At 40.2% G+C, this 23,413-nt stretch overlaps 1 protein-coding gene across 4 annotated transcripts in view; it reads right to left on the reverse strand.

Moving 5' to 3' along the window:
• The window catches only part of trappc9 (trafficking protein particle complex subunit 9), a 956,085-nt gene that overhangs the window by 912,329 nt on the left and 20,343 nt on the right, over positions 1–23,413 (reverse strand). For all 4 annotated transcript variants that reach the window (XM_041189162.1, XM_041189161.1, XM_041189164.1 and 1 more), the window contains exons 2-4: positions 18,178–18,778; positions 13,440–13,585; positions 3,533–3,661 (exon numbers count right to left, since the gene is read on the reverse strand). In XM_041189162.1, the coding sequence (XP_041045096.1) occupies positions 3,533–3,661; positions 13,440–13,585; positions 18,178–18,761 (859 nt within the window). In that variant the 5' untranslated portion in view covers positions 18,762–18,778. The remainder of the gene's footprint in view (positions 1–3,532; positions 3,662–13,439; positions 13,586–18,177; positions 18,779–23,413) is intronic.

Raw genomic sequence — 23,413 nt, forward strand, 5'->3', positions numbered from 1 at the left:
AATGGTGTTAAGTTCTTTTACCTATTGCTGGTCTGCAGAAGGCACTGACCTTCTTTCTATATCAGGCATCACACTGTTCAACAATGATGTCTCATGCAGTTACTTGTGCAAGAAGGTAATCCCTTGCCGTTCATAGATGTTGTGCCAATAGGGTGAACAGGTATTGTGTGAGCAGTAAAATGCCACCTTTATTGCTCAGTTCCGAATTATATGATGGCTTTTAACCTGTGTGCATCTTCCACGGCTGAAAGGATACAGGCTTTATACAGTGCAAGGAAAGTTCTAGGGATAACAGCGCTCCAAATGTGATATGAGAAAAAACTCTTTCACACAAGTGGGTTTGGGTCTGGAATGCACTGCCGAGAAGTGTGCTAGAGGCAGGTTCAATCGAGGCATTCAAGAGGGAGTTAGATGATTATTTGAATAGAAACAATGTGCATGGGTACAGGGAAAAGGCAGGGCAATGGTAGTAGAGCATAACGCTCATTTGGAGAGCCGGTACAGACACAATGGGCTGAATGCCTCCTCCTGTGCCATTAAAAATCCGTGATTCTTTCACAGAGAATTCATGATTGGGCTTTTGCCTGGTAAATTCCCAGGAAAATTGCTTCCTTTGCAACTCAAGGATTGCAATATTCTAGCATAAGATCACAACCATCCTGTGCCACAACCACATGGCAATCAAGTTTTCAGTTGATCAGTGGACAGCATAGAATCACAGAATTTTAACTGCACAGAATCACTGTCTCCTAAATGTTCCCCCACTGACACTTGACCTACTTGGTACACATCATTTCCAAGAACCAGGTCCAGTGTTTCTTTTCTTGTTGGACTGGACACATACTACCATAGAAAATCCTCCAGAGCACAATCTAGGAATTATTGCTCCTCTCTGCCCTTGACACTACCAGTGTCCCAGTCCACATTCAGGTAATTAAAGTCCCCCATTATAACTACTTGAAAATGTAATTTCCCTGCAAATTTGTTTTTTTCTGTCCTTCACACTATTTGGCGGTCTATAGACTACACTGAGCAATGTAATTGCACCCTTTGTGTTCCTTAGCTCTAGCCAAAGCTACCCTTCCTCCCTTTCCTATCTTTTCTGAACACCTTGTACCCAGGAATATTTATCACCCAGTTCTGCCCTTCCATAAGCCAGGTCTTTTATCACCATATCACATTTTCACATGGCAATCTGTGCCTGTAACTCCCCAATCTTATTTACTCTGTGCATTCACTTACATGCATAGTAGGCCTGATTTAGATTTTGTTACTTTCTCCCTTACCCCAGCTTTACCTATTAACTTAATATAGTACTATCTGTTCCTTCCAGTATTTTGTACACCCTGGTATTCCTCTCTAATTTTTTCTCTTAGTTCCCACACCTCTGATGAGTTAATTTAAAACCCTCCCAATAACACTAGCAAAACACCTTGCAAGGAATTCAATCCCAGCTCTGTTCAGGTGCAACCTGTCTGGCTTATACAGGTGCTATTTCCCGCAGAGCGAGTCCCAGTGTCCCAGGAATCTAAAGCCCTCCATCCTGCACCATCTTTCCAACCACACATTCATCTGCCTTATCCTCCTATTTCTGTAGTCACAGGCATGTGCACTGAGAATAATCCAGAGATCACTACATTTGAGGTCTTGCTTGCTAATTTTCTACACAGTTCCCTAAATTCTGATTGCAGGACCACATCCCCCTTCCTAAGTCATTGGTACTAATGTGGATCATGAACTCTGGCTGATCAGCCTCCCCCAGAGAAATGTCCTGCAGCCAGTCGGTGACATCCTTGATCCTGGCACCAGGAAGCAACATGCCATCCTATGGTCATGTCTACGGCCACTGAAGTGCGTGTCTGCTCCCCTAACCAATGAATCCCCGATCACTACTGCTCTTCCTTTCTTCTTCCCCCCTGTACAGCCGAGCCGCTTCTGGTGTCACAAACATGGCTCTGACTGCACTCCTCTAAGGAACCAGTGTCCTCACCAGCTTCCAGAATGGGAAACCAATTTGTGAGCAGGACCCCAGGGGACTCCTGCACTACCTGCCTACTTCTCTGGGACTGCCTGGTGGTCACCCATTCTCTCTGTCTCCAGCCCCTTAAGCTGCAGTGTGACGACCTCTCTGAACATGCTATCAACGTAGCTCTCAGCCTCGCGGATGCATCACAGTGACTCCAGCCGCCACTCGAGCTCTGAAACCCAGAACTCAAGTTTCTGCAGCTGCAGTTGCATTTTCTGCACAGCAGAGGTGTGGCACAGGCTACCTAAAAGGGAGGGGGAATAAAAAAAAAAACATGGCAGGTAAATCATACTTCCCACAAGTTGTCAAAACAGGCACAAACAAAAGCATTGAAGCATGATTCCTTGTCTACCATTATCAGTCAAGCTGGTAGATGGGCACTGAAGCATGGAGTACATAGGGCAACGTAACAAGAGAACAAAAAAAAAGGGAGATTTCACAGAAACGGGCATTGATACAAATGGGACTATTCACCAAATTTCTGGATTTTCTAAACTCATATTTTCTCTCTTCACTACTTCTCTACTCAAGCTAAGACCCCTCTCTGGAGTACACTGCCATAGACACCCCAAACCTTCAAGCAACTGATCCAAATGGCTAATTTTCTAATGTGAATGTTGTCTGGCCATTGAAGAAGTTATGCTGCTGAAACCCTCACCTGCATCCTCAAACTATATGTACATGTACATTCTTCCCAAAGTATTTTAGTGGATAGCTAGTCCTAGGATTAGGGTCCAATTGTACTAACTGAAACACCACTACCCACAGATCATATAATTCAGAACAGGTTACATATCAGGGACCCGGATCTGATTAGCTCAGTTACTGAATGGCAAAACTTACTGAGCCATCAAACAAGCCACAATATTTAAGCTATGAGTGAAGGTCCACAAACATAATTCTTGTGAACTTACTTCGAATATTCCATTCATGCACCATTTTCTATATTTCTTACTAAATTATGTTGTTCACCACTTCAAATGAATGTTTATATTGATCCTCCACGAGCATGTAATTGCTTTTCTAGTATAGTATGGATGAATAAACCAAATTATACAAGTTCTTAAATCCAAGAATTTTTATATTCCACATAGCCAGTTGCAAGTGCTCCACTTTCTTAGCCATACTTTAAACCACAAGATAATGTGCTTCTTGTGTGAACTGTGTGTTGGTTCAATATGAAGCTCATTACAACAAAAGTATAACACATACATAATGTCTGTCTGATTTTATGACTATATATGGAACCAAAATTTTGTATTAACAAGAGCTGAACTATTCCTGTTCTGCTTAATTTCCTTATTAAAACTTAACAATTGACAATACAGTTTTCAACTCAAAACAGTAATAAAGAAATTGGAATGGATAGGAAGACCGTAATTATGTATATGCTTTACCTATAAAAAGATCACAAGCATTACATGTTCATCATAAATTTTGCTATCAATTAATTTCCAGAAAGAAACATAAAAGATATTTGCCAATTATAAAATACTGCTTCCTTACCATGTCGGTGTCGCTTGCCAGCATCAGATGGTAAACACACATTATAAGCTCTGCGAATTGAAGGTTTTGACCCAGTGCCACTTGGATAATGGTAGATAACGGAAGATGAACACAAGCCCTCCAGTGCAGCTGAACAACAAAGAAGTCTTTCTTAGTTTGCAACTAGACCACAAAACCCAAACAGATGGAATGCTACATCTTTATGCCGTATACCTCCAAGACCAAGAATATTAAGCACAATAAACAACCATCAACATAATATAGCAGATAGCAAACAATGCTGTAGAATATCAAGCAAGTTTCACTCACGAGAAAGAAAAGCATATTTTGAAATTGTGAATCACTACTCCTATACTTTCAATCACGGATAAGGCCATCTCTGATCACTCCCATGTTTCGCTCACCACCCATTTCCCACTTCTATGTCCCAACCTTACCTCCCTCAGCATCCATCCCTGGAAAAAGCCCATCTTCCAAATTAAAATTATAACTGCATTTTCCAAAATCCAACTATCTAGCCTACGGCCTTCTGCTCACCTCAACATTTCTCCTGCTACTGATTTACTCAACCGTGCCCTCACCCCCACCTGTGATGTCCTTGTCCCCAATAAAACCATTACTCTCGCCCTGGTTGTTCCCCCTAGTACAGCCCTCACCCGCTCATTGAAGTCCAAGGGACTTCAAAGGATATGGCGTACAGCTGGCTTAGCTATCTGCCACCCAATCTGAATGGGCCAGTTAAAACATCACTGGATCCTATTCTCATTTGCTACAATTACTCACTATTACAGGATCACCCCGGTTTATTTTCTTAACTGTAGACCTTCTTAAACCATTCTCCCCAGTCCCCTCCACATTCAAGTGAGGGAAGTTTATGGACTTCTCTATCACCAAAATCAAGAAAACCATCAGCTGCCTATTCAATGTCGCTCCTTTCTACCACTGCACAGTTGTCCAGCTGAGTGGGACTGCTCTCATGTGGTTCTACTCTTGTGTCTAATCACAGCTCGAGAATCATTTGCAATGGTTTCTCATACTGCCCCTGCACAATAACCACTGGTATCCCCCAAGGATCAATCCTTGGCCCCTTCCTATATCTGATCTACATGTTGCTCCTTGACAAGATCACCCGAAGACACAGCATTAGTTGTCACATGTATGCTCAGGACACCCAGATTAAGTCAGTATTAGCGCAACCTTGGCTTCACAGCTAATCCCAAGATGAGCTTTCAACCTCACATTCATGCCACCTCTAAAATACTACTTCCATACAAACATATGAATTAGGAGCAGGGGTAGGCCACATGGCCCCTCAAGCTTGCTCCGCCATTCAATAAGATCATGGTTGATCTGAATGTAACCTCAACCTCACATTCCTGCCTTCCCCGATAACCTTTCACCCCCTTGTTAATCAAGAATCTATCTAGCTCTGCCTTAAAAATATTCAAAGATTCTGCTTCCACCGCCTTTTGAGGAAGAGAGTTCCAAAGATTCAGAACCCTCAGAAAAAATTTCTCCTCATCCATCTTAAATGGGCAACCCCTTATTTTTAAACAGTGACCACTAGTTTTAGATTCTCCCTCAAGAGGAAACATCCTCTCCACATCCACCCTGTCAAGGCCCCTCAGGATCTTATATGATTCAATCAAGTCGCCTCTTCTTCTAATTTGTAGCCAATACAAGCCTAACCTATCCAGCCTTTCCTCATAAGACAGCCTGCCTATTCCCGGTTTTAGTCTAGTAAATCTTCCCTGAACTGCTTCCAACACATTTACAGCTTTCTTTAAATAAGGAGATCAGTACTGTACACAATACTCCAGATGTGGTCTCATCAGTGCCCTGTACAACTGAAGCATAACCTCACTACTTTTTTATTCAATTTCCCTCACAATAAATAATAACATTCTATTAGCTTTCCTAATTACCTGCTGTACCTGCACACTAACCTTTCATGCACTCAGACACCCAGATTCTTCAATCTCAGAGCTCTGCAACCTCTCACCATTTAGATACTAAGCTTTTTTATTCTTCCTGCCAAAATGAACGATTTCACATTCTCCCACATTATACTCCATTTGCCAGATCCACTCACTTAACCTCTGTGACTTTGTAGCCTTCTTACATCCTTGTCACAATTTACTTTCCTATCTTTGTGTCATCAGCAAATTTAGCCATCAGTCCTTTGCTCCCTTCATCCAAGTCACTTATGAGTTGTAAAAAGTTGAGGCCCCAGCACTGATCCCCGTGGAACACCACTCGTCACATCCTGCCAACCAGAAAAAGACCCATTTATGCCAATTCTAATTCCTGTTAGCCAGCCAATCTTCTATCCATGTCAATATGTTACACCCTTTCCCATGTGCTTTTATCATCTGCAATAACCTTTGCTGTGGCACTTTGTCAAATGCTTCCCGGAAATCTAAGTACACTGCATCCACCGGTTCCCCTTTATCCACAGCGCATGTGACTCCTTCAAAGAACTTTATTAAACTAAGTATGATTTCCCTTTCACAAGACCATGATGATTCTGCCTGATTGCCTTGATTTTTTTCCTCAGTGCCCTGCTATAACATCTTTAATAATAGCTTCTAAGATTTTCCCTATGACAGATGCTAGACTGGCCTGTGGTTTCCTGCTTTCTGTCTCCCTACCTATTTGCCATTTTCCAATCTAATGGAACCTTGCCTGAATCTAGGCAACTTTGGAAAATTAAAACCAATGCATCAATTATCTCACGAGTCACTTCTTTCGAGACCTTAGAGTGAAGTCCATCCGGGCCTGGGGATTTGTCAGCACACAGCCCCAACAATTTGCTTAATACTACATCCCTGGTCATAGTTATTTCCCCACCCCGATTTCCTAATTTACAGCTATTTCCAGGACCCTCTACAGTGAAGACCGAAACAAAATACCTGTTTAATTCATCCACCATCTCCCTACTTTCCATTATCAATTCTCCAGATGCGCTTTCCATTAGGACCAATGCTCACATTGTTAACTCTCTTATTTAACTATCCATAGAAACTCTTACTATCTGTCTTTATATTACTAACTAGCTTTCCCTCATACTCTTAATTTTTCCCTCCTTATTAATTTTTTTTTGCCATTCTTCGCTGTTTTTCACATTCTTTCCCATTTTCTGACCTGCCACCCATCCTTGCATAATTATAAGCTTTCTCTTTAAGTTTGATACTGTCTAACTTTTTTAGTTAACCATGGACGGTGGGCCCTGTCCTTGAAATTTTTCTCTCTCATCGGAATATATCTATTGTGTTTTCTGAAATATCCCTTTAAATGCCTGCCACAACCTCTACTGACCTATCCCTTAACCTCAATGCCAGTTCACTTTAGCTAGCTCCGCTTTCATGCCGTCATAATTGCCCCAATTTAAGTTTAAAATGCTAGCTGTGGACGCACTCATTTCTCCCCCAAAATGAATATAAAATTAAATCATATTATAATTGTTGCTACCTGGGGGTGCCTTCACTATGAGATTATCAATTAATCCTATCTCACTGCTCAATACCAGTTCTCTGCTCTCTGGCTGGCTCCAGAATGTGCTATTCTAAAGAAACTACCTGAAAACATTCTATGAACTCCTCATCTATGCTACCTTTACCCATCTGATTTTTCCAGTCCATATGTAGATTAAAATCCCCCATAATTATTGCTGTGCCTTACTGGCAATTAGGGGGTCTGTACACCACTCCCAAAAGTGACTTCTTGCCCTTGTCATTTCTCATCTCAAACCAAACTGCTTCTACATCCTGGTTTCCTGAACTTAGGTCATCCCTCTCTAATACCATTATTAATTAACAGAGCCACCCCTCCACCTTTTTCTAACTTCCAGTCCTTCCAAAGCATCATATACCCTTCAATATTCAGACCCCAATCTATGTCATCCTGTAGCCATATTTCTGTAATGGCTATCAGATCTTACTTATTTCTATTTTCACCAGTGGTTAATCTGTTTATTTTCAAATGCTATGTGCTTTAATTACAGAGCCTTTAGTTTTGTCTTTTTATTATTTTTGTAGCATCTAGCCTTATCTGATCTACTCTTAGAATTGTACTCTCTGTACCCTCCTGTCAAAGTCTTTTTATCATTTCCCATATTAATACATATCTCTCCTGCCTTGTCTCTACTCTTTGGTTTACCACATCTTCCCAAATTTGATCCCTTGCCCCACTATTCAGTTTAAAACCCTCTCTACTTCCCTAGTTATGCAGCACCCGAGGACAGCAGCCCTAGCACAGGTCAGGTGAAGACCATCCCAACAGTACAGATCCCACTTTCCCCAATACTGGTGCCGGTGCCCCACAAACCGGAACCTAATTCTCCCACACCAGTCTTTGAGCCACACATTCCTTTCTCTAATCTTATTTGTCCTATGCCAATTTGCATGTGGCTCAGGTAATAACCCAGAGGTTATGACCTTTGAGGTTCTGCTTCTTAATTTAGTGCCTAGCTCATCATTATGTCTATGCAGTCTCCTTCCTTATCCAGCCTATGTCGTTGGTACCTACATAGACTATGACCACTGGATCCTCGCCCTCTCAATGCAAGTTCCGCTCCAGCCCTGAGCAGGTCCCAAACTCTGGCACTGGGCAGACAAAGCCAGCTGTTCTCTATAGCAAAAAGCGAGAGCCCTGTATCAATCCCCCTCACTATACTGCCCCCTACCACAACTATATTCCTTTTTGCTCTCATTTGGATGGCTTCCTGTACCACGGTGCCATGGTCAATTTGCTCATCCACCCTACAGCCCCTGCTCTCATCCAAACGAGCTAAGAGAACTTCAAACCAATTGGACAATTGCAGAGGCTCACACTCCTGCCTTCTAGATCCCCTTACCTGCCCTCGCTCGCAGTCACGCTCTCCTGTCCCTGACCACTAACCAAATCTGAAGACCTTATGGTGTGACTGCCTTCTGGTATAAAGCATTCAGGTAACTTCCCCCCTTCCTGATGTGTCGTAGAGTCTGCAGCTCAGCCTCCAGCTCAATGGCTCTGAGCCAAAGTTCCTCAAGCCACAAACATTAACTGCAGATGTGTTTGCCCTGGATCATAACGTAATCCTGGAGCTCCCACATGATACAGGCTTGACACATCGCCTGTTCTACCATCCTTAATGTGTTTAAATAATTACTTAATTATACTGAACACTTATTTATGTTGCTTTCGTATATATTTTATTAACTTTACCGTAAATGTGTGTACTATTTTAAACCTTAGGGATAGAATTGAATTTAATCATTTACCAAAAGCTCACCAAACAGCCTGCTCTTTTCCCTGTATTAGAGCAAGAATCAATTTCTATGGGTTGAGAAAGAAACAAAAAGGAAACAAACACGTCCTTCCCCTACAACCAGAATTCCCCTCTCACCAAACTCCAAGTCTTCAATCAGTTAGCTCAGCAGCACTCAATTTGCCCTCCATCTCAGTTTCCAATTCCATATCATCACTAGACTTCAACCTTGCCTCAGCTCATGCTGCTAAAACCTTCATCTATGCCTTCATTAACTCTTGGCTTGCCTTTTCCAATACACTCTTGGCTGGTCGCCCACATTCTACCCTCCATAAATTTGAGGTCATCCAAAACTTTGCTGCCTGTGTCTTTGTTCGCAGCAAGTGCTACTCACCCATCACCCATTGTGCTTGCTCCCTACATTGGTTCCCAGCCAAGCAGTCTCTCGATTTTAAAATTCTTGTTTTCAAACCCTTCCATGGCCTCTATCTCTAATGTCCTCCAATCCTCCACGTTAAGAGTTTCCCTAATTCTAGGCTCTTGTGCATTCCCAATCATAACTACTTCATCATTGGTGGCTGTGTCTTCAGTTGCTTAGGTCCAAGTTGTGGAATTCCCTCCCTACACCGCTCCTTTAAGGCACTTAAAACCTCTTGGACCAAGCTTTTGGTCATCTGACCTACTATCCTTATGCGGCTTGGTGCCATACTTTGCTTTATAATGCTCCTGTGATGCGCTTCACTATGTTAAAAGGTACTATATAAATACAAATTGTTCTTGTTGTGCAGTAGCCCCAAGCATCGGTCGCCTGTAATTTTAATTCTCCACCTTGCCCCCGTGCTTTCCCAACTGCCCTTGGAGGATTCCAATATGCAAGCTCAAGGAACAGCATCTCATCTTTCAACTAAGCACTTTACTGACTTAAAGGCTAAACAGAGTTCAATAATTTCAGGCCTAAACCCCACCCTCATTTTGTTGCTTTTTTCTTTGCAAGTTTTGATTTTACTATTTTTTCCCCCCTCTTTATTTGCTATCAGATGGCAGCTGTTCATCTCTCTGCCATTTACACTTGCTCTAGACACAGCTTATGTTTCTTTACTTGCCCCATTATCACACCCTTTGGCTTTGCATCTCCAACCCTCTGTCATTACCTTATCATATGCCTTTACTTCTTTTATCCCCCCAACCCTTACCCTTTTCCCTTGCTCAAAACTTACTCAATTTTTAATGTTTCGCAGTTCTGATGAAAGGCTGTTGATCTGAAATGTTAACTTTGTTTCTTTCTCCACACATGTTACATGACCTGCTGAGTATTTCCAGCATGTTCCTTTTTTTTTTTATTTAGGGCAAATTGCCAGCCTTTGCCTCTGGTCCTTGCTGATCTTCTGCTCCCACCACTGCACGACCAGATAACCTAATTAAGAGTATACTACCAGGCCCACATTTAAAAGACAATTGTTACTTAAAAACACATTCAACAATCTGGCATAAGCAGTTACTTAAGTGTCATAAACGTTCTCAACTACATTGGTAGAATCTAAAAAAGGTTTGCATAAAAGGGAATTTAACATGCGAAGTTTTGGGAGCACCCCAACCCTCCCTGAAATGTCTGCTCCAGTAACACCCCCTTGTGGAATATCATACTTTTAATACACAATGTGAAACTTATTCCACATCTGTTGAATAGGCATGCCAATTTACAGCTTGTCAAACATGAACGGTTTTCTAGGATTAGTCAAGCATCAAACATCAAAACAGAATTATATATCAGTAGATTATTTGGCCTGGTCTTACATAGTTTTCATAGACAAACATTAATCATAGTAGCATAAATAATCTTTTGACAGGAGATTATTGTGCCATCTGGCCCACCCATATAAACTTACTAACCAAAGATGTATAGCCATGATTCTGAAACTAATAGGCCCACATAACATCCAAACATATGAAATAGGAACAGAAGGCAGCCATTTGGCCCCTCAAGCCTGCTCCACCATTCATTAAATTTATGGCTAATCTGTGTTTCAAATTCCACATTCCCATCTATCCTCAATAACCTTCGATTCCCTTGCCCAACAAGAATCAATCTACATCAACCTTAAAAATATTCAATGACCCTGCCTCAACCATCTTCTGAGGCAGAGTTCCATAGTTACACAACCCTTAAAGAAAAGATTTCTCTTCATCTCTGTCCTAAAAGGGCAACCCCTAATTTTCAAATTGTGCCCCCTAGTTCTAGACTTACCCACAAGACGAAACATCCTTTCTACATCTCCCTTGTCAATACCATTCAATATCTTATGTACTTCAATCAAGTCATCCCTCACTCTTCTAAAGTCCAGTGGAAATAAGCCCAGTCTATTTAACCATTCCTCACAATGACAAGGTGCTCATTTCTGGTATCAACCTTGTAAACCTCCTCTGAACCGCCAGGGTTATATTTGCTACCTTGCAGTCTGATGGAACCTTCCCAGAATCTAGGGAATTTTGAAAAATTAACACCAACGCATCTACTACCTTATTAGCCACAGGCCTATCCAGTCCATTTGAATGGCCGAAGTGCTCTATTCCAAAACACAAGTTGATATCATGCTCAACAATGCCATCAACCATTTTTTATAAAGGCGATATCTACATTTCTTATTTTTGACATCTTCAATTTCAAACTGTATTATTTTTGCTCAACATTATAAAATTTCTCAGGTTCAATACCCAAGAAAATTTTAAAGATTACGATCAAATTCTCCCTGATCCTATTCCAGGGCAACCTTGCCCAATATTTCAGTCCCCTTAGCTCAGGAATCAGCCTCAAAAGGTTTCACTAGACTCACTCCAATACAACATGTTTCGCAAGATATAAAGATCAAAACTGAATTATTTTACATGCAGTCTCATGAACCTCAGTAATATTACCCTTCACTTATAAAAGGTGGATCTGACATAAATTCATTCTCTGGTCCATTTGTAAACACAAGACTCCTTATCAAAACCTTCTGATCTGATAACTACACTGTTACCTCAAGTTTGACAGGTACTTCATCCTTAATTATTCTACCTAATTTCGTGATTTGACATTAATTGTACCGAATTCCATCTAACCACTTTACCCATTGAAGTAACACGCACAAATCCCTTTAGGTTATCGCACATTGGTTAACTGCATTGGCCACTGCACCCAGTATGGTATTACATGCAAATTGCAGACAACATTCCAACCCTTTAAGGTCACAACTAAAATTTGGCCCCAACACCAGCCCTGTGGGGTCTCCATCAGCAACCAGTTTCTACTCTAGCATCTCCACATGCTTTTTGCTTTTCAGTCATTCATCAACCCAGTTGAAAAATTTGCCATCTAACCATTAGAAATGCATATTGTTCATCTTTCTGCTACATTTGACATTGTCAACTACTTTCTAAAAATCCAAGCAAAAAACATTCGCTCACTATACTTACCAGACCAGTCATCTCTTCAGGGTTCCAGTAAATTGGGTAGAAACAACTTGTCTCTCCTGAACCCATGCTGGCTGTTCTTCAAATGATCCCACATTTAAGTCTCAAAGCATTTCTCGACAAATAAACCCACAGGTTTGCAATTATCCCTTGTTCCTTTTGTTAAAATGGGGGTTGTGGTGTTGGTGATGGTGTTGGGGGGTGGGGCAAGTGGCGCCATGTTTGCTACTTTTCAATGAACTGGGGTGTTACCCAATTCTTAAGGTTTTGAAAGAGAATGTAAACTGAAGCATAATTATATTAAAATTTCTTCAACCTTTCTAACATGCCCTCTTTTATGATACCAGAGTTTTCAGCCTGCTGTCTTCCCTATACTTTCTCAGTTCGTTTCACCAGTGCAGTGGTAAAACCACACACAATATTGATTATCTAACTCAAACACTTCCCTTGCCACTGGCAATGTCCTTCATAAAACAAGACAAAAATGTATTCCTCATCTACCATCCTCTCTCTCCCTCCTTTCCTTTCCCTCCTCCTACCTTTGTCATCCACTTCTTTCATTTTCTACCCTACTCCCCAGCTCTTCAAACTACCCAAACACAAAATGCTAGAAAAACTCAGGTTTGACAGCATCTGTGGAAAGAGAAACAGAGTTAAAGTTTTAAGTCCACATGACCCTTCTTCAGGTCATATGGACTCGAAATATCAACTCTGTTTCTCTCTCCACAGGCCTGAGTTTTTCCAACATTTCCAGCATCCGCAGTATTTTGCTTTTTACTTCAATCTACCCACCTTGACAAGGTGCTGCTGCAATATCACCCACCATCTTTTGGCCAAAGGCATTAACTTGCATCACACTACTCTGCTAGAAGGATAACAAACCACAACCCAGCACAAAAACCAGAGCCTAAAAAGGTTAATTTTTTATTTACAATTATGATCATTTTTATAGTAAAATAACACTACGAGGTTTCTGTAGCTCTGACAAGAGAGAAATACTGTTAGATTTATTCAAATGCATTACTAAACAATCTTAATTTATTTGTCACCCAATTAAGAAAAATGGCCATTTTTCTCCATGTTTAAAGATCAGGTTTTTTCTCTTCAAAATCTTAGTTTTAGCTCTAACCAGAATAGACAACTAGCAATGGCACATTTAGTTGCAATTTACAGCCGATTAACTTAGTCTTTATGCAACATAAAACTCACCTCCCAACCATAGGAAATCATTCACAGATCGAAGAAGTTCTACAGCCATATGATAATGCACAAGAGCATCTTGCAGCATGCCTGCTTGCAAGCAAAGGTCACCAACATGTTTCCGCATTCTGCCTTGACAACGCTTCTTATAATGTCTACAGCATAAAATAGAATAATTGTTAGGGAAATATGGTTCTAGTAGCTATAGTCTGTGAAGGCTTAATGCTTATTTACCTATACATTTTGACTATAACCTTAAGACATTTTGAATTTCCTTTTCCATCTTGGTCAATGAAGCACTACCAAAGTAGCAATGTAGATCAAGTAGTTTCTAATAACTGGAAAGTTTTAAACAACATGTTCTACTTCATATGAACATTAGATTACAATGAACAGAATACTATGAAATCTCATCAGTTCAACAAGAAAACCAACATATTATCACTAGGCTCTCATTCCAATCAAGGCAAACATAGGCTTGACTTTAAATAATAATTCATATCAGCTGGTTTTCCATTTAACCAAAATTGAAAAAAATACTTAAATTGTAATCTAATTCCAATAATTCACCAGAAGGTATGTGGTTTTCAACATTTCAACATCCGCAGTTCAAATAGTTTATACTGCACCATACACTGAAATAAAAGGCAGAAATATAAAAATAATTCAGTCTTCTCAGTAGTAAGGTTCTCATGATAAAGTCTCTTCACATCTTCAATAGTTTTCATGGAATAAGAATTACTTGGAAGACTATGAAGAATATTTCTTTCTGAACATTGAGAATAAATAGAAACAAAGCTTTATAATCCTCCAGTAAAAATTTTCAATGACATCAGGGTTCTACTAACAAGTCTCGACTGAGACCAAGATACTGACTGATCTTCCACCTTTTATGTCCCACAGGTGCCGTGCAAAACAAAAACCGAAAGCATAATGAAATGCGCTTTAATTCAGCCAGTTGTGAATTATGCTCCAAAAACTAAGAAATGGACAAACTTTTCCACATTTTCAAAAGACATGCTACCTAGTTAACTAAAAATTATGCAGTGTATTGCATTTACTTGGAGACAGATACCACACACCTTCTTGTTCATTATTGCAATAATTTCTAAAGCCAGGTTTCAAAGCTTAGTGCAAACTAAACAGCCAAAAAGACAGAGTACTATTTGCTGGGTGGAGTTATTCTTAAAAAGGAACAGTGCAGCGGTGACTGTATGATTCAGCACAGTGCAATTTACATTACATCTCCACATCTAGGTGATAAAACTGCTATTGCCCAAGGGTGGACTCTTGAACATCAGAACAATCCAAACCAAATTTGTTTTTTTTATTATCTGGTTAACAATTGCAATAAGTTAAAACAACTTGGTTTATGAAACCAGAACAATCTTTAAAAAGTAAAAGCTACAATGCTATTTCAATATAAATAATTTTACAGGCATTTGAACAAGAAGCCACTATGTCAGCATTCACCCAAGGGCACAAAATTATCAAATTGAAGTGTACAGTTAAAACTACAAAGCTTTGCAAATCTCTGAATGGCAAAGAATGGGTAAAGTCCTTTTGGAAACACTAAAGGTGCATGTCCAGGCTTTAAACTAATGTAAACCGTTACATTACATTAAACAGCAAGGCCCTCAAATATCATAGGATACCAACATCAGTCTGAAATTCCTTTTCCGCTATTTCAGTGGCAATGTTAACCAGTTGTGGATAATGCTGATTAACAGCTCCACTTAAAATAGTGGAGACAGAAATTTTGGACAAACTTGTTACTTTTCAAAACTCCCCAGTATAATGTGAAGACCCTTTTAAAAAAATAATTTTAAGGATAACAAATTATGCCCTTCAGTTTTAATCCACCATCCTTTATCATTACCAACATGGCAGTACGCAGCTGTATATCAAGTTTGACTGAATCATATACCGTAGTTCACACAATCTGTTAATCTCTCATGTGCATAAATATAGTCACCACCAAGCCCTTTAAGCATTTTATGAAATCAAGGCAATTTCAAAACTAGATTCACAGCACAGTTTTGTTTGGATATGCATGAAATCTTAATAGCTATAAAATAAAACCCGCTGGTATGGGATATTCCTTTTCCTACAGGGCTATTTTAATAGTTCAATAAACAAAAGGAGATTTTTTTTTTTAAGTTCATCAGGCAGGAGGAGTACAGCAGTTGGGAGCATGAGCTTTTGGGTGAAGACTACAGCTCACCTTTTTACACCCAATAATAAACTCATAGGACAGTGTTGGGAAAAAAAGAAACAGGAATAAGAAATAATTTGAGAAAATTATATGAATAATTTAATTAAAAAAACTAAGAAACTTCCCACAATTACTTAATTTACATTGATATTTAAGAAAAATAACTAAAGATGGAAAAAAGAAATAGATAACAATATTGCATAAAAAAGGTCTCAAATGACAACATAGCTGGCTGACTAACAAAAAAGTTCACAGATCTTGCTGCTGCTGATTTTCTAATCACTCCAAAGACTGCGAGCAAATCAATTTGACATTCCAGTATTCAGCCTTTCAATTCCAGTGACAATAAATAAAATTGGGATCTATTTTAAATGAAACAACTTGCATTTATGTAGTACCTTGTCACATCATCCTTAGGACGTCAAAGCCTTTCAGAATCTATTAATTATTTTTGGGCTACACAGTTATTTAAATAGACAGATATGATGGCAGATTATACACACCAACAGCACTTTCCTCCCTAACTAATAAGAAACAGTCAGGATAAATGGGTTATTCTAAGTTTGGCAAACTGTAACTAGTGGAGTGCCACAGGGGTCAGTGCTGTGGCCTCAACTATTTCCGCCCTATATTCATGGCTTGGATGAAAGAACCAATTGGATTATAGCCAAATTTGCTGATGAAACAAAAATTGATAGGAAAGCAAGTTGTGAGGAGGATAAAAAGAATCTGAAAAGGCATATAGATAGGTTTTTATCCTCCTCACCTTTTCAGATTCTTAAGTGGGCAAAACATTTGTAGATGGAGTATAATGTGGGAAAATGTGAATTTGTCCACTTCAGCAGGAAGAATAGAAAAGCAGAATATTATTCAAATGAAGATAGATTGCAGAACCTTGCAGTAGAGGGACCTGGGTGTCCTAGTACATGGTTCACGAAACGTTAGTATGCAGGTACAGCAAATGATTAGGAAGGCAAGTGAAATACAGGCATTTATTGCAAGGGGAATGGAATTTAAAAATAGGGAAGTTTTGCTACAGCCATACAGGGCCTCAATTAGACTGCATGTGGAGCACGATGTACTGTTTTGGTCTCCTTACATAAGAAGAGATATAATTGCATTAGATGCAGTTCAGGGAAGGTGCACTCAACTAATTCCTGGATGAAGGGGTTATCTTATGGGGAAAGATTGAACAGGTTGAGCCTGTATCAATGGAGGAGTTCAGAAGAACGAGAGGCTATCTTATTGAAACATACAAGATCCTGAGGGAACTTCATAGGGAGGATACATAGAGGATGTTTTTCCTTATGCAGAGACTAGAACTAGGGGACAGAGTTTAAAAATAAAGGGGTCTCTCACTTAAGATGGATGAGGAAAAGAAATTTCCTCTGAGGGTCATGAGTCTGTGGAATTCTCTTCCACAGAGAGGACACTGAATTACTTTGAAGGCTGAATTAGATTGACTCCCTTGTTAATCAAAAATCTAAGAGTATGGGGAGTAGGCAGGAAAGCAGAGTTGAGGCCACAATCAGATCAGCCACGATCTTATCAAAAATGGTGGAGCATGTCCAAAGGTCCGAACAGCCTACTCCTGCTCCTAATTCATATGTTCTTGATGCCAAGGTCTCCAATCTCTTTCGTTAACATCTTTCCACATGCGCACAATGCGTTACTACAACGTGTGCTATTTCCCTTTAGCCTGCAGCAAACCCAATATAATTCAATAAAAGGACTGTGCCACCCACTGTGACACTTCCCACCAGTAACACCTTTCCTCAACCCACCCTTGTCCAAAAGAAAGATAGCCCGCCCGAAAAAGAAAAGACATGAAACTATTATGTTTTTTGGATTCAAAAGTAACAAAATTCATTCAAGCTTCAGAGAACTAGTATTAAAAAAAAAAATCAGCTTCACTACTTTGTCCCAGACATGTATACATGTGGAAGATTTAACATCTGTATGGAAATAAACGTAGTTAAAACTTCAATTATACAGAGCAATTTATAACTGAGGCACAAGTACTAGGCAAACATCTTACACACCTCCTGTATGTTTAAAAGAACGAATGAAACGGTAAATCCCCTTTTGAGAACAGCAGCCAGCAATAAATTCCTACCTACACTGTCTTTGGACATTTCTGTACTTAAAGTATTGGACATCAAGATTAGTGTTTTAGCTGTAATTCACTTGTGAAACAAAACAGTTCTGGACATTTTGATGTTTAAACTTCAATCGAGATTTAAAGATAGCATGTGAAGGACTACCTCTGAAGAGTCGCATCCTACATAAGTTCTCATCAAAATCAATTTTTAATTGTTATAAGTTGTCTTTTAAAAGGTGCAATATAATGGAGTAACTTATGGATATCAACAAAACATAAATAAATCTCTCCTTGTAATCCACATTATAACGCATCGGAAATACTTGGCACATTTCACTACTATCTTTGCTTATCTGTAAATAAAACTTCCGAGACGTAGAGTAAATCATATTAGAGCTCTAACGCTGCCAATATAATAATCAATTTCTCACCTGCTGTCTGTATCTAGGCCTACAAAATCTTTCTTTTCAAATGGCACACATAGTAATTGAATCTTGTCTCCCGATTTATCCGTTGCTCTATCAAGACGTTTGGATTCCAAAACAATGAACAATGATTCAATAAAGTCTTCCACTTTCTTCTCTATGGTTTCACACTCATCGTAACTAGAATAAAATGCAACATCAGTGCGAGGTTGCTCAGCAATTTCCCCCTGCAGCCCAAAGACAAACAAACGTGAATCATATAGTGTCGAACCATAAATTTCTTTCTGCAGATGAAATTTCTCTGATGTCTGTGGCCAGTCCTTTGCATTGCAACACTGCGTGATAGCTATTAGCCCTACAACTTTCCGATGAGTCTGAAAGTCTCCCCATTCGTTGTTTTCAGGTGGGTAATGGTGTCTGTAACGGATATATAGAACACGTTGTGAATCTCGAAGATTAATCTGATTGGCAGCAGCAATTTTCTTGTAAATCTTGAAGAACTGCTCTTCTGGTACAATTCCCACAGGTTGGACAATGACCAAAAGACTCTGGTGGTCCTCGGCACACTGCATATAATCAGGGACACTCATTCTCCATCAACTGAAATCTGGTTAATGAGAAAAAAAGCCATTATTGCCCTTTCAATTCTAATAAGGCAGTTTATTAAGCATTCAAAAGAAAAAATGTTTCATATTAGTCACTGTTTATAATTAACCATTGCAAGGTTATTTCAAGTTTATAGTGAATTGTAACTCAACCTTGTTGGGAATAATTAAAGAGAAAAATATTATTGTCCCTATAGGGGTATTACAATAATTTCAAGTTCAGGAGTAAACTTCAAATTATACAGCTCTATACACTCAAAGTATAAGTCACAATTTTATTGGGGTCTGTTCAGAACTATGATAATCAACTATTCTCTATGCTTCCTGTAAAAATAAATTGCAATGTCATGCAACAACTGGTGTAGATAGTCAAGTTTTGCTTTATTATTTAAAAGGCCAAACGAAAATTCATCAAAAATATTAAAACCTGTACAATATCAGCTTCATGGCAATGCACGTGGATGTCATAACATTTAGCATTTCTCATATGGTCTCCACTAATGTTGAAGCTCACTTTTTCACTTCAATAACATGGGTATGGTAAGTTTTCAGTCGCACACACCTCGTTTTAGAGCTTTGAAATGCTTTTGTCACTTTGATAATCGGCTTTGGTTCAGTTGTAGCATTCTTACACAAGTTGGCGGGTTGTGCATTCAAACCCTACTCCAAATACTTCATCAACCAATCCAATCTTTCACTTCAATACAGTACTGAGGAAATGTTACACTATCAAGCCATCTACTCAGCTGGTCATCAAAGATCTCAGCACTATTCAAAGAACAGAAAAGTTCTCCTCGTATACCATAGATAACACCATTAAAAACAAGCATTGTTGTTTGTTATGCCTTGCTGTGTGCAAATTATCTGCTACACGATCCTACCTTTCGAGACACAGCACTTTTTAAAAGAAAACAAGTACTTCATTGGCTGTAGAGATCTCTGGGAAAACCAGAGATTGTGAAAGGTGCCACAAACATGCAAATTAATTCTTTATGTTGTCCACTTGGAAACTGCTCCAGCTATTTCATTTCAGGTATCACAGATTGGCTACACTTTAAAAATTTGACACATAATTTAGAGAACTAATGAACAAATGTTAATGACTGATCAGCCACAAAATAAAACCAAGGAATATCAATCTAAAAATTGCTAAATCGAAAGCTCCTTTTTTGTCCTTCACTCTTACGGATCAAAATGCTTACTTAATTTATGTAACGCTATGTCGCAACACCAAGCTGCCACAAATAGCAACAAGATGAATGCCCAGTTAATCTGTTTTTGGTGGTGTAGGCTAAGGGTGTGATGTTATATGATTCCCTCAAATTTTTCTGGACAATTTTATCTAGAATAGGCAGATGAGTTAAAAAAAACAGAAAATGCTGGAAATACTCTGCAGGTCAGGTCAGCTCAGCATCTGCTGAGAAATAAACAGAGTTAACATTTCCGTTTACTCTTCTCCTGCCCCACCTGTCGCCCTTATCTAATGTGGTCTACATGTGACTCCAGACCCACAGCAACGTGGTTGACTCTTAAATGCCCACTGAAACGGCCTAACAAGCTACTCAATTATATAAACCGCTACAAAGTCATAAAAACAGAATGAAACCAGACAGGCCACACATCACTGACCTAAGCACCAGAAACGACAACGGCAAACTCATCCCCGTAGACCCTGCAAAGTCCTCCTTTCTAACATCCGGGGACTAGTGCCAAAACTGGGAGAGCTGTCTCACAGGCTCATCAAGCAGCAGCCCGATATGATTCCGTGAGGATGACATATCTTACAGATAACGTCCCAGACATGACCATCACCATCCCTGGGTATGTCCTGTCCCAGTGGCAGGACAGGCCAAAAGAGGTGGCAGCACAGTAGTATACAGTCGGGAGGGTATTGCCCTGGGAGTACTCAACATCAACTCCGGACCCCATGAAGTCTCATAGCATCAGGGCAAACATGAGCAAAGAAACATCCTGATTATCATGTACCGCCCTCCTTCAGCTGATAAATCAGTGCTCTTCCATGTTGAGCACCACTTGAAGTAAGCACTGAAGGTGGCAAGGGTGCAGAATGTATTCTAGGTGGGGTACTTCAACATCCATCACCAAGCGTGGCTCAGTAGCACCGCCACTGACCGAGCTGGCAGAGTCCTAAACGACATAGCTGTTAGACTGGGTCTGCAGCAGGTGATGAGGGAACCAACAAGAGGGAAAAACATACTTGGCCTCACCCTCACCAACCTGCCTGCCGCAGATGCATCTGTCCATGAAAATATCGGTAGGAGTGACCACCGCACAGTTGTTGTGGAGATGAAGTCCTGCCTTCTCATTGAGGATACCATCCATCGCATTGTGTAGCACTACCTCCATGCTAAAATGGGTTAGATTTCAAACAGATCTAGCAACTCAAGACTAGGCATTCATGAGGCATTGTGGGCCATCAGCAGCAGCAGAATTGTACTCAACCATAATCTGTAATCTCATGACCTGGCATATCCCCCACTCTACCATTACCACCAAGCCAGGGGATCAACCCTGCTTCAATGAAGGGTGCAGGAGGGCCTGCCAGGTGCAGCAACAGGCATACCTAAGAACGAGGGGTCAACCTGGTGAAGCTATAACATAGGACGCTAAGCTGTTTATACACCTGCATTTTTAAATGATTTTTTACAACTCTTGAAGTGGTTTAGGGAAATTAAAACAAAGAAAAAAATTGTGCTGTTGTCTCGAAGTTAAGAGTGAGGAGCAGAAGAAAAGACTTTGAATTAAAGAGACAGAGCTGCAGGGAGCAGACTTGGGACAAATTGGGCTCGCGAGAAGCCAGAAAATCTGAGGAGATAGCCAAAATGTTGGTGACTCCTTACTTTGGACCTGTGAAGCAGTGGTGTTCTGTTGGCATGGCTGAGTATCTGAGAGAGTGCATGGAAGACAAAGCTTGAATGCACGTGGCGAACCAGAGAAGAGGAACATCAGAGGGAGAAATCAAAACCCTGGAGGTGAATCCTTGAAGAAGACACAGAAAGCATCATTTCGGAGAAGATTCCAAGGCAAGTTCTGAGAGTGGAAGATTGGAAACCCTTGTGCAAAAGACAGTTTCCATGAGACCAATTGGCTCAATGTGACAAGCGTCGGGGAGAAGCTGATGAAAAATCCTTAGCATCTGCTTTGAGTGGCATCTGTCACTTAACCTTGGGAGTTTGGTGTCCCTAAACACAGGTCACCTATTGGTTTACATGGACTGTATACTTACTGTGAATATTAAAGTATAAGATAGATTTTGTAACTTGTGCTATCCTTACCAATCTGTATATATCTGTAAAGGTTTGGCTGTGGGTGAAGGAGTAGTGTAATATAGTTCATACATGTTTTACTCTATTGGAACAGACAGGCATTTCTGTGGTCGTAGATGTGACTCCAGGATGGTATGTTGCCTCCCTGGTTCCAGGGTCAAGGATGTCACTGAGTGGCTGCAGGACATTCCCCAGCCAGAGGTCATGGTCCACGTTGGTACCAACGACTTGGGTAGAAAAGGGGCTGAAGTCCTGAAAGCAGATTTCAGGGAGCTGGGAAGGAGATTGAAAAGCAGGACCTCTAGAGCAGTAATTGCAGGATTACTCCCAGTCCCAAGTGCAAGCGAGGATAGAAATAGGAGAATAGAGCAATTGAACGCGTGGCTGGAAAAGTGGTGTCAGAGGGAGGGCATCAGGTATATGAGGCATTGCAACCATTGCTGGGGAAGACAAGACTTGTACAAGCTGGATGGTCTCCACTTGAGCAGGACTGGGATGAACATCCTCACAGGAAGATTGGCTAGTGATGATGTTAAACTAAATTGGCAGGGGGCCAGGAACATGAGGGCAAATTCAGAACGGGGAATAGGAGATGGAGAATTCATGAGTGACACAAAGACAGAAGCAGCACAGGTTAAAAAGTGTACAGCACAGGAATTTGGCAGTGTTAAAATGTGTATATTTAAATACAAGGAGTATAACAAATAAAACCGATGAGCTGAGGGCACAGATAGATACATGGCCGCATGATATCATCGTTATAATGGAAATTTGGCTTAGAGACACAAAAATGGCAGCTCAACATCCCAGGATATAAAGTTTTCAGGCAGGGCAGAGAGGGGGAATATAAAAAAAAAGTGGGATGTAGCATTATTGGTTAAAGAAACAATTACAGCTGTGAGAAGGAATGATATACTATGAAGCACCAAATGAGGCCAAATGGGTTAGATCAGAAATAAAAGAGGCAACCACATTGTTAGGAGTGTACTATAGACCCTCAAATAGTGGAAGGGACTCAGAAAAGTAAATATGTAGTCAAATTTCAGAGTTCAAAAACAATAGAGCAGTAATAGTTGGAGACTTCAACTACCCTAACACGAACTGGGATACGAAAAATGTGAAGGCTACAAAATTTTTGAACTGCATTCAAGAGAACTTTTTCAGCCAGCATGTAACAAGCCCAATGTGAGGGGGTGCAATTCTATCTTTAGTCTCAGGAAATTATGTTGGGCAAGTGGATGAAGTCGCAGTGAGGCACCATTTTGGAGATAGTGACCATAATACAGTTAGATTGTTATTTCCCAATCCTCACAAGATACAGGTGAGGGACCAGAGGATTGGAAGTCTGCA

Source organism: Carcharodon carcharias, chromosome 6, assembly GCF_017639515.1.
Source record: "Carcharodon carcharias isolate sCarCar2 chromosome 6, sCarCar2.pri, whole genome shotgun sequence".
NCBI lineage: Eukaryota > Metazoa > Chordata > Chondrichthyes > Lamniformes > Lamnidae > Carcharodon > Carcharodon carcharias.